Source organism: Oncorhynchus mykiss, chromosome 11 (assembly GCF_057628025.1).
Source record: "Oncorhynchus mykiss isolate SJ-2025 chromosome 11, ASM5762802v1, whole genome shotgun sequence".
NCBI lineage: Eukaryota > Metazoa > Chordata > Actinopteri > Salmoniformes > Salmonidae > Oncorhynchus > Oncorhynchus mykiss.
Window position 1 is genome coordinate 8,030,058 of NC_143032.1, and position 17,373 is coordinate 8,047,430.

A 17,373-nucleotide genomic window follows, 5' to 3' on the forward strand; every position below is an offset into this window, starting at 1 on the left:
CTAACCTGGACGACGCTGGGCCACTTGTGAGCCGCCCTATAGTTAAAGGATCAGAGCCCTGTAGAACCAACCACCTGAACAGGCACGTCACAACCCATACCCAACCTTTCTTTCGTATCGTCCGAGATCCCTAAAGATTGGAAAGCTGCCGCGTCATCCCCCTCTTCAAAGGGGGTGACACCCTAGACCCAAACTGTTACAGACCTATATCCATCCTGACCTGCCTATCTAAAGTCTTCGAAAGCCAAGTTAATAAACAGATCACTGAGCATTTCGAATCCCACCGTACCTTCTCGCTGTGCAATCCGGCTTCCGAGCCAGTCACGAGTGCACCTCAGCCACACTCAAGATACTACACGATATCATAACAGCCATCGATAAAAGACAGTACTGTGCAGCCGTCTTCATCGACCTGGCCAAGGCTTTCGACTCTGTCAATCACTGTATTCTTATCGGCAGACTCAATAGCCTTGGTTTTTCTAATGACTGCCTCGCCTGGTTCACCAACTACTTTGCAGACAGAGTTCAGTGTGTCAAATCGGAGGGCATGTTGACCTCTGGCAGTCTCTATGGGGGTACCACAGGGTTCAATTCTCGGGCCGACTCTTTTCTCTGTATATATCAATGATGTCGCTCTTGCTGCGGGCGATTCCCTGATCCATCTCTATGCAGACGACACCATTCTGTATACTTCTGGACCTTCCTTGGACACTGTGCTAACTAACCTCCAAACGAGCTTCAATGCCATACAACACTCCTTCCGTGGCCTCCAACTGCTCTTAAACGCTAGTAAAACCAAATGCATGCTTTTCAACCGTTCGCTGCCCTCACCAGCACGCACGACTAGCATCCCCACCCTGGACGGTTCCGACCTAGAATATGTGGACAACTATAAATACCTAGGTGTCTGGTTAGACTGTAAACTCTCCTTCCAGACTCATATTAAACATCTCTAGTCAAAAATCTAATCTAGAATCGGCTTTCTATTTCGCAACAAAGCCTCCTTCTCTCACGCCGCCAAACTTACCCTAGTAAAACTGACTATCCTACCAATCCTCGACTTCGGCGATGTCATCTACAAAATAGCTTCCAACACTCTACTCAGCAAACTGGATGCAGTCTATCACAGTGCCATCTGTTTTGTTACCAAATCACCTTATACCAACCACCACTGTGACCTGTATGCTCTAGTCAGCTGGCCCTCGCTACATATTCGTCGCCAAACCCACTGGCTCCAGGTCATCTATACGTCTATGCTAGGTAAAGCTCCGCCTTATCTCAGTTCATTGGTCACGATAACAACACCCACCCGTAGCACACGTTCCAGCAGGTATATCTCACTGATCATCCCCAAAGCAAACACCTCATTTGACCGCCTTTCCTTCCAGTTCTCTGCTGCCAGTGATTGGAACGAATGACAAAAATCGCTGAAGTTGGAGACTTTTATTTCACTCACCAACTTTAAACATCAACTATCTGAGCAGCTAACCGATCACTGCAGCTGTACATAGTCTATTGGTATATAGCCCACCCATTTTCACCTACCTCATCCCCATACTGTTTTTATTTATTTACTTTTCTGCTCTTTTGCACACCAGTATCTCTACTTGCACATCATTATCTGCTCATTTATCACTCTAGTGTTAATCTGCTAAATTGTAACTCTTCGCTCCTATGGCCTATTATTGGCTACCTCCTCGTGCCTTTTGCACACAGTGTATATAGACTTTATTTTTTCTACTGTGTCATTGATTTGTTTGTGTTATTGGCTTGTTTATTGTTTACTCCATGTGTAACTCTGTGTTTTGTCTGTGTCACACTGCTTTGCTTTATCTTGGCCAGGTCGCAGTTGTAAATGAGAACTTGTTCTCAACTTGCCTACCTGGTTAAATAAAAGGTTAAATAAACAAATAAAATACACTGAACAGTAATCCTGTCTTGCAATTACAATTAATCTTCCCGTTCTGTGTTTGTACCCACAGAAGCACATCTAAATCAACAGCAGGTTATAAAAGTGATTTTCTAACGCTTCCTCCAAAATAGTTCCAAATGAGATTCATGCCAACACAGTCCAGGTAACGCTACAGCTCAAGCCCTCATCACCTGATCCTAGACTGTCCCGATTGAGAATTTGTCCTCTTTGGCTGCCAGGGCCTGTATAACAGAGGAGAGAGCTGTTACTTTCTCGGCTCTTTGATGCCAAACAGCACTAAACATCTGAACTCCGACTCACTTCCACTAGGGTGTAAATCCACAAAATGTTGTGAAAGATGAGAGGACCTGAGGAGCGCCATGCCAGCTTTATGGTCAGCTGTCTTCAAATGATGGTTATATGCTACTGAAGAGACTTCTTAGAAACTTCTAAGACATTTCTTGTTTATTTGCAAGAGGAAAATGTTGTATACTGTTACCAGGCCAATATGGAGTGCTCTGTACGTGCCAAATAGGAGTAATTGGGATTTTTACTTTCAGGTTATCTTGTAAATTTGCTTCTTTGCCTCCGGTCTTTCTCTCTCCTTTGACCGTCTGTTTCTACTTATGTCACCCCCTCCCCCTCTCTTTTCAAGTTTAGGGATCACCTTGACGGGGAAGGTAAACATCCAACAACTCAGAGTTGAAAGGTCACAAACTCTTGTTTTCAAATCAGGTCATGGCGGAGGACACCCCACTCCCCTCGCTAAAAACGTTACAAGACCGACCGAAAAAGCTACGACTACAATAATCAACCGCTCCCTTCGCACAACCCCAAGTAGTGGAGTAGAGAGATTGCATCATCCGATGGAAAATTCAATGGAAATTTGCTTGACACAAGTCAAAACTAACAGAGAGAAAAGGGGAGTGTTGGGGAAAATTAAAAGCAGTCGGCCAGCCATTGAAAACATGACCCTGGAAGAGAGAGAGAGAGAGACGAGGAATAAGAAGGTTTGATACACTGCCTGAGGATGTTGAATAACTTCACATGAAGTTTACTGAGAATATCTAGTTGGCATGGGAACAATTAAACACTAAGTAACATTAAAAACAAGCAGATCCATTCAGAACAAAGTGTATTGTTTGTGTGAGGTCTGTGACTATAAACTAAAGTGAGGATCACAACCGCAGTTTATTGTGAAATAAAAATGCTGTTTAATAAACAGACCTATTTATACCTGTGAGGTCATCTTACACACATTTCAACTGACTGGCTCGTCTTAGGAAATAAACACTTCTCTCTTCTTTCTTTTCAGTCTAGCTCATTGACTGGCCATTTAACAGTGGCATGCGGACGTCTACGGACGTCCTGTCAGCAATACGGGGTCCCACTTTGTAGAAGGAAGACATCCCCAAGACATGTCCCTCATCACAAACAATAAGGATTTATCCCCACATTTAGCTAAAGGGGTGCTAGGGTCTGTTCGTTGCCATGGCACTCCCTCATTGCATTCCTCCCCTTGTGCCAAACTCACGTCTCTTATCCCTCCCCATCACCATGACCACAAGATCCTCTGAGACATGTGACACTGGATTATGGGTATGTTTATGGTAACCCACAAAGCAGTAGGGGAGGACTGGCATCCTTGCCCGTCCGCAGTTGCTGACAAGTGGCTTCTCTAACCCAGAAGTCTCTTGTCAAACCATTAACATTAGGTAAACCCTGGCCCCGGACACCGCTAGGGTAAAACGCTGGCTCCGGACACCGCTAGGGTAAAACGCTGGCCCCGGACACCGCAAGGTAAACGCTGGCCCCGGACACCGCTAGGGTAAAACGCTGGCCCGGGACACCGCTAGGGTAAAATGCTGGCCCCGGACACCGCTAGGGTAAAACGCTGGCCCCGGACACCGCTAGGGTAAAACGCTGGCCCGGGACACCGCTAGGGTAAAACGCTGGCCCGGGACACCGCTAGGGTAAAACGCTGGCCCCCGACACCACTAGGGTAAAACGCTGACCCTGGACACCACTTCCACTTGCTCCCGAGTGACGCAGTGGTCTAAGGCACTGCATCTCAGTGCTAGAGGCATCACTACAATCCCTGGTTTGATTCCAGGCTGTATCACAACCGGCTGTGATTGGGAGTCCCATAGGGCGGCGCACAATACGCCCAGCATCATCCGGGTCAAATAAACATTTGTTCTTAACTGACTTACCTAGTTAAAGGTTAAAGGTTAAAGGTTCATTCAAAACACATTGGCTGAAAAGCACCCACCCTTCCCTTAGCCAAGAGTTCAACTGTCACGACTGCTGCCGAAGTCGTTGCCTCTCCTTGTTCGGGCGGTGCTCGGCGTTCGACGTCACCGGTCTTCTAGCCATCATTGATCCTTTTTTCATTTTCCATTGGTTTTGTCTTGTCTTCCCATACACCTGTTTTCAATCCCATTCATTACCTGTTGTGTATTTAACCCTCTGTTTCCCCTCATGTCTTTGTCAGAGATTGTTTTATTGTCAGTGTAGTGTGATTGTTGTATAGGTGTGCGTCGGGTCCTTGTACCCATGTTTATGTACATTTAGTGTTATGGAGCATACTCCGTGGACTTTATTAAAAGACTCCATTTTACACTCCATTTGACTCTCCTGCGCCTGACTTCCCTGCCACCTATTACATCTATGCATGACATCAACATAATACTCTCCATACATTATACTCTATCAACACACTCGCTCTGTGCCCAAAACGAACTCCTACCTTGACGGCAAAGTTATGCTTAAATACACCCACAATGGAGCGATTTCACAGCCAATAATATCTCAAGAACGGTGAGTGGAGAGGGAATTGAAGTGAAGTTTATATTTAATTCTCTGGGTTTTTCAGAGCATTTTATATCACGTGTTGCCAGGTATGCTCCTCCTGGAATTGTGTTTCCCATTAAATCCACAGCGTACAGAATCCCCTGGACTTCGCAGGGATGCCAGGTTTGACTCAGCTGTTACAGTATGCCAGTATCTATAGGAACACAACACACTTTATATCCAAACTACCACCAAGCACAGAAAACACTCTAGTATTTGTTTGTGGACTTTGGCTTCAGATTCTCATCTGTAGCCTCACACTTACGTGTCATTGGCATCTTGACTAAGGAGGGGAGATGGACAGTGGGCAGTGAAGCGTGTAACCTCCATCACAACATCTTACTCCGAAAAACACACTCTTTGTTTCCAATCAAAGTAAAACGGCTGATTGGTTTAGAAGAAGAGATGTGGGAGAAAACATTGTTGAGTCAAGATAACAGATGGATAACTCAAGACACAAAGCTGAGTGAGGGAGATGCAGGTACATATTTAAAAGTAGCGTAATTGCCTCCCGAGTGGCACAGCGGTCTAAGGCACTGCATCGCAGTGCTGGAGGTGTCACTACAGACCTGGGTTCGATCCCAGGCTGTATCACAAACGGGCCGTGATCGGGAGTCCCATAGGGTGGCGCACAATTGTCCCAGCGTCGTCCATGTTAGGGGAGGGCTTGACCGGGGAGGTTTTACTTGGCTCATGCAGGCTGACCTCGGTCATCAGTTGAACGGTCTGTCCTCTGACACATTGGTACGGCTTCCGGGGATAAGCGGGCAGGTGCTAGAAGAAGTTCAGTTTGGCAGGTCATGTTTCGGAGGACACATGACTCGACCTTTGCCTCTCGAGCCCGTTGGGGGAGTTGTAGAGGTGAGACAACGTTTTGTTTTGTTTTTATGGGAGAAAACATAAATAAAAAGTCATATTGAGCATTGAATGATACAATAATCGTGACAATTACATCTGCATTTAAACGAGATCAACACAGTCAAAGTCATGTGGGTCAATATTTATCATGGATGTGTTTTTGGAAGAGTCCCATTTGGACATAATAATAACCCCATAACATTATGTCAGACCCATTACAATAGAATGACTGTGGGCAGCCCATCATTACAGAGCATAACAGACAGCTCCACCTCTCTCAGGACATGTAATACATACAACACAATCATAATAATTACTGTTCAGGGAGGGGCAGTGTTAAGTTATACAGCTGTACCATTGAGAGCATCTTGACCGGTTGCATCACCGCTTGGTATGGCAACTACTTGGCATCCAACTGCAAGGCGCTACAGAGGGTAGAGCGTACAGCCCAGTACATCACGTACAGCCCAGTACAACCCCAACCCTAACCCTAACCCCTAACCCTAACCCCTAACCCTAGTCTGGTGTTCCTGGAAACTCATCAGTCAGTCTGGTCTTCCTGGAAACTCATCAGAATAGTCTCTCTCTCTCTCTGTCTTCATCTCTCTCTTCCTCTTACCCCCTCTCTTTCTCTCACCCCCTCTCTTTCTCTCACCCCCTCTCTTTCTCTCTCTCTGTCTTCATCTCTCTCTTCCTCTTACCCCCTCTCTTTCTCTCTCTCTCTGTCTTCATCTCTCTCTTCCTCTTACCCCCTCTTTATCTCTCTGTCTTCATCTCTCTCTTCCTCTAACCCCCTTTCTTTCTCTGTCTTCATCTTACCCCCACTCTTTCTCTCTCTTATTTCTGTCTTCATCTCTCTCTTCCTCTAACCCCCTCTCTCTCTGTCTTCATCTCTTTTCTCTTACCCCCTCTCTCTCTCTCTGCCTTCACCTCTCTCTTCTAGAGGTCGACCGATGGCCGATTAATTAGGGCCTAGTTCAACTTTTCATAACAATCGGTAATGTGCATTTTTGGATGCCGATTATGGCTGATTACAATGCACTCCACGAGGAGACTGTGTGGCAGGCAGATCACCTGTTATGCGAGTGCAGAAAAGAGCCTAGGTAAATTGCTAGCTAGCATTAAACTTATCTTATAAAAAACAATCAATCTTAACATAATCACTAGTTAACTACACATGGTTGATGATATTACTAGTTTACCTAGCTTGTCCTGCGTTGCATATAATCAATGCGGTGCCTGTTAATTTATCGAATCACAGCCTACTTCGTCAAATGGGTGAGGATTTAACAAGGTCAATCGCGAAAAAAGCACTGTCGTTGCACCAATGTATACCTAACCATAAACACCAATGCCTTTCTTAAAATCAATACACAAGTTTTAAAAAATTAAACCTGCATATTTAGTTAAAATAAATTGTTAGCAGGCAATGTTAACTAGGGAAATTGTGTCACTTCTCTTGTGTTCTGTGCAAGCAGAGTTAGGGTATATGCAGCAGTTTGGGCCGCCTGGCTCGTTGCAAACTGTGTGAAGACCATTTCTTCCTAACAAAGACCGCAATTAATTTGCCAGAATTTTACATAATTATGACATAACATTGAAGGTTGTGCAATGTAACAGCAATATTTAGACTTAGGGATGCCACCCGTTAGATAAAATATGGAACGGTTCCGTATTTCACTGAAACGTTTAGTTTTCGCAATGATATTTTCCGGATTTGAACATATTAATGACCTACGGCTCGTATTTCTGTGTGTTTATTATATTATAATTAAGTCTATAATTTGATATTTGTTAGAGCAGTCTGAGTGGTGGTAGGCAGCAGCAGGCTCGTAAGCATTCAATCAAAGAGCACTTTCCTGCGTTTGCCAGCAGCTCTTCCCTGTGCTTCAAGCATTGAGCTGTTTATTACCAAGCCTATCAACTTCCGAGATTAGGCTGGCAATACTTAAATGCCTATAAGAACATCCAATAGTCAAAGGCATATGAAATACAAATGGTTGAGAGAAATAGTCCTATAATAACTACGACCTAAAACTAAACCAAATTGAACATGTTTCATTATTTATTTGAGACTAAATTGATTTTATTTATGTATTATATTAAGTTAAAAATAAAAGTGTTCATTCTGTATTATTGTAATCATTAAAAAATTAATAAAAAAATCGGCATCAGTTTTTTTTGGTACTCCAATAATCTGTATTGAAAAATCAGGGTCTCTCTCTCTCAAGGATGTTCATTAACCATGCTGAGAGGTCAAGGCTAGAACAACAGTGATCACAGGGAATCCCCCTAACCGAGTGACCTCAAATGACCTTACACTTCGACTGCCTGTGCTTACGCAGAGTGCTGATACATTATCTTCAACCAAAAGAAACGTTTAAAGTTGATGAAAGCTTCTAAAACAGCAACAGCTGAGGCGCTAATCATACAAGCAGCGTTTGAAGGATGCGCCACCCACTTCAAAAAGACAAGCGGACATTTTTTATCAGACAGAAGAAAAAAAACACTGGAGTCCCAAAGCAACTCGATAAATCTGTCGGCTGCAGACGGCTGCTCTGTCATTGGGGGAAGCCCTCTCTCTAGTCTCATCACATCTGGTAAGAGAGAGAGAACAAACACAGCGACACGCAGCAGTACCGACTTCTATCAACAGCCAGACGGGACGCCGGCTCCTCAGGGCTCAGATGAGAAGACTCTCTCTCTCTCTCTGGTAAGGTTTGAGCAGTATCCAGATGTTCATACCATCATATCATTTCTGTACCATATGGTATAACTGGAAGAGCACACAAGGTGACAACGACGCATAAAACAATTTAGGCAACAGGAATCTTGATCCAGGAGGGGATTGAATGTCTCTGCTGTAACCAAGCCGTGTTCACAATGGCAGTTTGAAGTGACTCAAATCCTATTTATTTGCATTTCAGATTCAAATCTGTTATTTTTCCTATGTCAGAATGGTTCAGATAATAACTACAGAATGAAGCCAACATCAGCGTGCGCTTTGGTTGCGAATGGTATGAACTTTGAACTCTTATTCACTACAGAAGTGATATCTCCTACCCGTTGAGTTAGCAACCGCAGCTGCAAACGCAGGTTAGGAAGGAACAGACAGAGTAACCTGTCTACCACACAATGACGTTACTACAACATATCCAATTGACCACCAGAGACATTCTTCAAAGGACAAAGGACTCGGGTTTGGCAACACGGCCTTCCATCTACCACCAACCTACTGAAGCGCAGCTCAGAGTAAATATTTATTGCATTTTCCTTTTCCAAATGGGTGGTTATTTAGAATGCATAAGATACTGTATTTACGATACCACAGCTTCTTCCCTTTGTTCCTCAGTCTCCCGCCTTTCACTGAACCCAACCCCTTTTCCTAACAAGCTGTCATATCTGTTCCGCCCGCCAGGGACTTTTACTTTTATGACGTAATTTGTAATCAAGTTATGATTAATTGTGTGTACAGAAAACGTTTGACCTCTGTCATTGCCAACAAAGGGTATATAACAAAGTATTGAGATAAACTTTTGTTATTGACCAAATACTTATTTTCTACCATAATTTGCAAGTAAATTCATTAAAAATCCTACAATGTGATTTTCTGGATTTTTTTTTCTCATTTTGTCTGTCATAGTTGAAGTGTACCTATGATGAAAATTACAGGCCTCTCTCATCTTTTTAAGTGGGAGAACTTGCACAATTGGTGGCTGACTAAATACTTTTTTGCCCCACTGTATGTGTGATTCTGTGTGATTAGTTAGGTATTTACTAAATAAATAATTAAACCCAATTTTGTATTGCTGATTCAACTTGTTAGCCAGGGTTCGTGCAGATAACATAATTTACAACTTTCAGATGAGACTGAGTTAAGGTGACGATTGATATTGACTGCTATTGATGTAAAATATTACTAGGACTTTAAGAGCTTATTCGGAAGATAACAGCTCTATAAATATTATTTTGTGCTGCCCAACTCTCTAGTTAATTACATTTACATGATTAGCTCAAATCAAGTGATATTAATAACGGAGAAATTATTTTATAGAATGGCATGTCATATCACTTAATCCGGGAAAGCCAAAGACATGACACTACTTAACTTAGTGGACTCCTGTGGCTGGCTAGCTAGCGGACTCCTGTGGCTGGCTAGCTAGCGGACTGCTGTGGCTGGCTAGCTAGCGGAGTGTTGTGGCTGGCTAGCTAGCGGAGTGTTGTGGCTAGCTAGCTAGCGGACTGTTGTGGCTGGCTAGCTAGCGGACTGTTGTGGCTGGCTAGCGAGTGGACTGTTGTGGTTGGCTAGCGAGTGGACTGCTGTGGCTGGCTAGCGAGCGGACTGTTGTGGCTGGCTAGCTAGCGGACTGTTGTGGCTGGCTAGCTAGCGGACTGTTGTGGCTGGCTAGCTAGCGGACTGTTGTGGCTGGCTAGCTAGTGGTAGCTAGTGGACTGCTGTGGTGATTTCTGTGGCAATTCTGACATTTTGCAATGCAATGTGCAATGATTTGGTCTAATTTGTCGTGAAAACGCACTGAAAATAAAAAATCTTTGTTGACGTGTGGCTTGATAGCAACAGTACTCTTACAATAACTTACATAAAGGTCCCAACTTCTCCTCCCCTTCCACTGCCTGCCTGGCCATTTCTCCCACACATGTTCACACACACACACACACACAGTGTCCGTTTGGGGAGAGGAGAGGAGAGGAGAGGAGAGGAGAGGAGAGGAGAGGAGAGGAGAGGAGAGGAGAGGAGAGGAGAGGAGAGGAGAAGAGAAGAGAGGAGACTAAACTGAGCTGCCGAGTTTGATGAATATCCATCTTCATCTTCCTCTGCTTAATATTGTCCAGAGTTTTGGAGAGTTTGGAATTTGGAATGCAGAAATTGTTTCGCATTTTAAGTCAAATACAGCTGTGGCATCCAAAGTCTGTTATTCAATCAGGAAGAGACAAGAGGGAGCAAAGATTTACACGTAACATAAATAAATGTTTACCGTGTGTGGCCTGGGCCCCACTTGTATGTCTCTTTTACTGAAAGGAAGCGCTAAATTATTTTAATTACATATCTAAGTACAGGACATCAGGTACAAACATCGGTTCTCTACTTTTCACTCAAATTCTTGACAGGAATATGGGTGTGATGCGAATCACCACAGTCTCATCAGCAATGGACGATGGCTTGCTTTACTTAAAAGGATAGTTCACCCCAAAAAGAAAGCTCATCTGTATGAACTCAGCTCATTTTTTGACCACTTAAAGGGAAAGTCCACTCAAAAAACAATATTTTGGTATTTGTTTCATTAGTCCACTGTTGATAAGAGTCCCAAAATGTTTTGCATGTCAGCAGTCGAGAGAAGATATTCAACCTTCAAGAAGTATAGTGTCATCGGACACATCATCATAGAATGCAAACTGAGGTGTTGAGTCTGTTGACATTCAGTATTGGCCATGCCGTGGTCAGGGGTGATGCAGTCTGATTTCTGGGTCTACTACTTCCCCACAGCCAGGACAGAGCTGCAACTCATCCTTCATTACAGCTAAACTTAGCAGCCTGGTAGGAGGCCTCTCTCTCTCTCCCTGTTGTCCCGACATGGGTGGACAAACGAACCCTCCACGCCCCCTCTCTCTGGTTCAAAGACCGGTCCAGAATTAAGAGTAAACAGGCTCGCTCACACACACACACACACACGCGCACTCACACGCACACGCACACGCACACACACACACACACACTTCTGAGTGATCTTATCTGTGTAGAATATATGTGCAGCATCATGAGACACTGTGCAGACAGTTTACATTAATTTCAGGACAGCATCTCTTTGAAAGCATATAGTTCCTATTAATATATACAGCAACAGCACTCAGCTCCACTCCTGAGGAGAATCAGTTGGTGGTCCTCACACGGAATAAGCATGTTAGTACAGAATAATGAACAAATCTATGAACGCGAAGTGAGGCGGCCCTCTCTGTCGGCGCCGGAAGTAAATCTATGGTATAGTGAGGTGCTGTTAGGCCCCAGGAGACGCGACTGAAAACCAGCTGCGCCATCTCATAGTCATCATCATCACAGTCACTAGTGAAACACATGGGATTACTTTTCCTGCCTCCAACGGTTCTCTCTCAGAAGAGATATATAGGCTACTACATACAGTACAGACTAGGTTACAGGAAAATGGTTATGTCAGCACTGTTTGGAGATGAATTATTGTGCTCCTCTTTTGAACAATGTCCTTTGTCTCCGTGTTTATTAAAATAGTCCCATAAACATCTTTAAGAGCGTCTTTTGCATGTGTGAACCAGATGGAAGGCGCCAACACTAAGCAGATTGCCAAATTCCACCCACCTTCCCATTAACATGAGTAGGTCGCCTTCACACTCACTGTAGGACCTAAGCATCTCAAATGTTAAGGTCCCGGCCCCCCATTGTATAAAGACATTGGACATAATCCCTTCAAACGGTGCATTTTTTTTAAGGCTCTAAATTAGACTATTGAAGGATTTAACTGTAGATAAACAGATCATTAGTACATCAACACATTTAGGTTTAAGAGGCATCAGTCTTCAACCTTAATCTGAATTGGAAAATGCTTAATCATACATTTAGACTTGGGGTGGCACTAAGGCCGGAATGGCGCATTGTGCCTGCTGGCTGTTCAAATTCACATTTACAAGCATTAAGAGAGACAAATCACCATGAGTGAATTCCCATAAACTCATTTTACGATGTCTCCACAAGAAAAACAACCTAACTTCTAAGCTGCATTGCTTGCTGTTTGGGGTTTTAGGCTGGGTGTCTGTACAGCACTTTGTGACATCGGCCGATGTAAAGAGGGCTTTAATAAATACATTTTCATTGATTGATTGATTAACTAGCTATGCCAGTACCTCATACTCCTGGTATGTGTAAGGGCTCATTACGATGACACACACTTAACCAGGTATTTGTCTAGGACTAGGCTGATAAGAAAACCATTAGGGCTAGTCCTTATCACTACACATGGATTCTACAACAGCTGCGTTTAGACAAGCAGCCCACTTTTGATATTTTTTTCAAATAATTGTTCTTTTGACCAATCACATCAAGATCCTTTCATATCAGATCTTTTTCAGAGCTGATCTGACTGGTCAAAAGACCAATTAGGGAGGAAAAAAAAGATCAGATTCGGGCTGCCTGTGTAAACACAGCCATACTTCAGGGAACAAGAGATGGTTTAAAAAGTATAGGTGGTGGGTAGGCTACACCACAGAACTCCAAAATGGGGAATACCAGCTCGATTTCAACAAATACACAAAGATGGGACCTTTTCTAGGCAACAGCGTTGTTTGTTCCAGTATTTACTGCGTACGTGTGCCTGGAAAATATTTGTCCTTTACGGTCTTGTCTGGCAGAAGCAGCGCATACGGGACAATTTTTTTATCTGAAAAAGGTTAATAATCTTCGAGCAGCTTATGAGTAATGGCACGGCCACAAACCTGAACAGCTGACATCCCCTGCGCCGTGATCCATAACAAATACAGTTGAGGAAACTGGGAAATGTCAGGCGAAAACAGATAAAGGTGCTTTATTAAATAGTACCCACAAAATATCAGTTTCAACGTCAACAGTGAAGAGGCGACTCCGGGATACTGGCCTTCTAGGCAGAATTCCTCTGTCCAGTGTCTGTGTTCATTTGCCCATCTTAATCTTTTCTTTTTATTGGCCAGTCTGAGATATGGCTTTTTCTTTGCAACTCTGCCTAGAAAGCCAGCCTCTTCACTGTTGATGTTGAGACTGGTGTTTTGCGAGTACTATTTAATGAAGCTGCCAGTTGAGTACTTGTGAGGCATCTGTTTCTCAAACTAGACACTCTGATGTACTTGTCCTCTTTCTCAGTTGTGCACCGGGGCCTCACACTCCTCTTTCTATTCTGGTTAGAGCCAGTTTGCACTGTTCTGTGAAGGGAGTAGGACACAGCGTTGTACGAGATCTTCAGTTCCTTGGCAATTTCTCGCATGGAATAGCCTTAATTTCTCAGAACAAGAATAGACTGGCGAGTTTGAGAGGAAAGTACTTTGTTTCTGGCCATTTTGAGCCTGCAATCGAACCCACAAATGCTGAATCTACAGATACTCAACTAGCCTAAAGAACAACAGTTTTATTGCTTCTTTAATCAGACCAACAGTTTTCAGCTGTGCTAACATAATTGCAAAAGGGTTTTCTAATGATCCAATTAGCCTTTTAAAATGAGAAACTTGGATTAGCTAACACAATGTGTCATTGGAATTGCTGATAAATGGGCCTCTGTACCCCTATGTAGATATTCCATAAAAAATGTCTACACTATATTTCTGATCAATTTGATGTTATTTTAATGGTCCAAAAATGTGCTTTTCTTTCGAAAAAAAATGTATAAGTGACCCCAAACTTTTGAATGGAGGTGTATACAATCCATGGCTCCTCTTAAAAACGATTCTTTAATCTCCACCCCTTCGTCTACAAGTGACATCAATAAGGGATCATATCTTTCACCTGGATTCACCTGGTCAGTCTCTGTCATGGAAAGAGCAGGTGTTCCTAATGTTTTGTCCGCTCAGCGAATATGATCTCCAGAGCATGTCAAAACGGCCTTCTGCGTGCGTTTCTACTGCTGAAGAGCGACAGTAATTATCTGTCAGTCTGCACATGGTCCTTTATCATGACGAGCCATATATATATAACATTAAAATAAAATGGAAAAAGCCTCATATCAACCCATGCATTGACCTTGAGTTGAAGTTTAAGCCAAGTCGGGGACCTGTCGTTAGACAGATGCATGCATGCTGGCACGCGCGCGCACACACACACTGAATGGTTATATGCGTAGATGTATAGTGATAGAGCTCTAATGACTTAACTCAATTGGTTAGCTACTGATGCAACAGGTAGCCTATGCGCTCCGTCATAAAAACACTTAGCCATCTGATGATGACCCGTCTGCGTCCATGATTACACTGCAACACTAGTCGGTCTGTGTCAATTGATTTCAGAGGCCAATGCATTCGCCTGGTTTGCTCACATCATGCATTACTTTTGCTCTGTAGCAGAACCATTAATCACGGAGCCGTCGGCGACAGGTCATTGAAACGTCTCGGTAGACACAGAGCGCACAGCAAGCGCATCGGTTTAAGCTCTCCAATTTGTTCCACACTATGGACATGTTCTGTCTGCGCATTTTTGTTAAGTGTCGCACTGTCATGATATGATATAAAGCTTTACCAGAATTACACGTTACGCAAATAATAATGAAATTGCTTGGTTTTACGCTTGGTTGCTGATGGTGTCAAAGACATGCGCTGCGTATTTACACCCACAAGGTTCATACAACTCAGCAGTTTCATGCATCAGTCTGTAAGACTTAAAAACTAATCATATTAAAAACCAATCTTAAATCCCAAAACTAGACCCACAAAGAAAGTGTTTATGGACCCATCGCTCAGTTTCATAACGCTATAATAATTGCACAGGACCAATGTCCCAACAAAAAGTTTAACTTTATGCAAAGGAATTGATTGTACCAATGAATTTTAGAATACGATATGCACTATCACAAAATCGTATCACTAAACATGCACTGACTATGTGACTTCATCAAGCTATTAGGCAAAACATGCATGAATGAATGCATATTTGCTAAGCTATACTTTCTCACAGTTGCACAATAGCAAACCACTTGAGCCAAATGAGAGAGAGAACAGAACAAAATATGATGAGCGTGACATACCGTCCAGAAGGCGATATGGAGTCGACAGTTGGCAGTACCACAGTGTGAGGTGTATTCCAACGGACCACAGGGAGATGCTGATGATAAAGGGGGGAAAAGTTAAGAAGTTAGCTGAGTAAAAAAAATTGGGTTTGTCAAAACACTTTCAATGCGCGTAAAATATGCGTGAATTTACCGGGAAGTCATTTTCAGTCTTGGTAAGTCCACACAAAAGTCTTCTTGTTCCAATGTGATAGTGGTAAGAGTTGGAGCCCCGCTCTATCCTTCACTCACTTAGTCACTCACTCACTCACTCTTTAAAATGTCTCGATCTCCCCTGACTCACTCTCGGTTTCCTTGGACTGTCCGCAGTTCCAACTGAAACAAAGACTCCTTCAGTCCTCCAGGACCAAAACACTGAAATCTGACTCCTCGCAGTCGCTTCTCGTGGACTCTCCCCTCATATAGCGCTACTCCAGATTCAAATTAACGCACACTAACATCCCTTCCTCTCTATTAAGGAGTGAGCTCTCTCTCCTACCTTTCTCCTGTTTTTAAAGGGTTCTTATCTGGCCTTGAAATGAGAAAATATGCAACAGGCACAGAGGCATATATTTTTTGTATATAAAAAAAAGAGTCAGTTATCACTTGATGAATATTCACATCACCTTCTCCAAACCAGTTGAGGTCAGTGTTGATGTGGCTTTGGTTTGAGTGTGAAACCTGTCTACTACTTATACACTTCTGTTGACTTCTAATATGGCTACAACCAAACAAAGTATTTAGAAAAGAGTCATCAAAACATTTCGCTTTTTAAGAGAATATCTCCATTGTAAATGCAGTATATGCCAGCGCAACAGATTTAAAAGACTTCTTCCATCAACAGTAAGCAGTAACCACGGCGACAGAGTTATGTCAAAAACACTCAGGGATACTGTAAACCTACACACTTATTGTGAATGTACAGCTGTTGATTGTCTGCACTTCAAGAAAGACCTTGGCACAGTCCAAACCCACCACCCACCTTAGAGTGTAACAGTATAACTTTCGTCCGTCCCCTCGCCCCTCCCTACCTGGGCTTGAACCAGGGACCCTCTGCACACATCAACAACTGACACCCACGAAGCATCGTTGCCCATTGCTCCACAAAAGCCGCGGCCCTTGCAGCAGCAGCAATGGGAACCACTACTTCAAGGTCTCAGTTCGAGTGACGTCACCGATTGAAACGCTATTAGCTAGCACCACCGCTAACTAGCTAGCACCACCGCTAACTAGCTAGCCATTTCACATCGGCTACATATAGTCAAGATGGAATCCAGCATCCAGGTCCCAAGAGCCTTGATGTCTGTCTGGAAGATGCCTTTGAAGAAGACAGCTCTGAAATTCCCTTCCCATCCACAGCCCAGACTGATACAGACAAATCACAGCCATGAGGGATGCTATTTGAGGCCAAACCACTGATATGAGAGGCGATCACAAATGGAGTTTACAAAAGTTCAACCAGGAAGGCTGGTCTGAATGGTTGTTTAACTTCGTCCAGTTAGCAGAACATAATTCACTTTGTTTCCTATTCTACATCATCAGCAGCTTCTCTATCCTCTTTCCTTTAAGCCATGTGTGACATGTCATTCACCTATTTACCTTACAGCCTATAAGAACGGCACAATTATGCTCATTCCTCTCGCTTGCTGTTCAGCCTATGGACTCATTCTTACAATTATCACCTTTCTTTCTCTCAACCAAAAGGAATAAACATGTCAACTTACCCATGTTCTCTCACTTACTGTTTTTCCAGCAACAGTTTTCAAATGACAACCCCTGCTTTCAATGTTGTTTAAGTCACGTCAGACGCTGAAACCTCCCCCCGAGGGAGAGGATACGTCCCTTTGGTCCAGCGATCGAACTACACCCACTCCCATGCCATCCAGGTGATTGATCCACGACTAGCATTTAAAGTGAGAGAATTGCCATTAGACAAGTAGGCCCATTTCCAACTGGCTTCAAATGGGCTCGGCTCATCTCTGTAAC

The 17,373-nt window shown here is 43.4% G+C and overlaps 1 protein-coding gene across 6 annotated transcripts in view; it reads right to left on the bottom strand.

The window, feature by feature from the left end:
- The window catches only part of LOC110536542 (uncharacterized), a 99,458-nt gene extending 83,244 nt beyond the window's left edge, over positions 1-16,214 (bottom strand). For all 6 annotated transcript variants that reach the window (XR_005034542.2, XR_016484336.1, XR_016484334.1 and 3 more), the window contains exons 1-2: positions 15,542-16,214; positions 15,367-15,443 (exon numbers count right to left, since the gene is read on the bottom strand). Coding sequence is in view for 3 of the 6 variants with exons in the window: in XM_036934756.2 (XP_036790651.2) it covers positions 15,367-15,443; positions 15,542-15,552 (88 nt within the window). In the remaining 3 variants the exon portion in view is untranslated. The remainder of the gene's footprint in view (positions 1-15,366; positions 15,444-15,541) is intronic.
- Between the last annotated feature and the right edge of the window lie 1,159 nt (positions 16,215-17,373).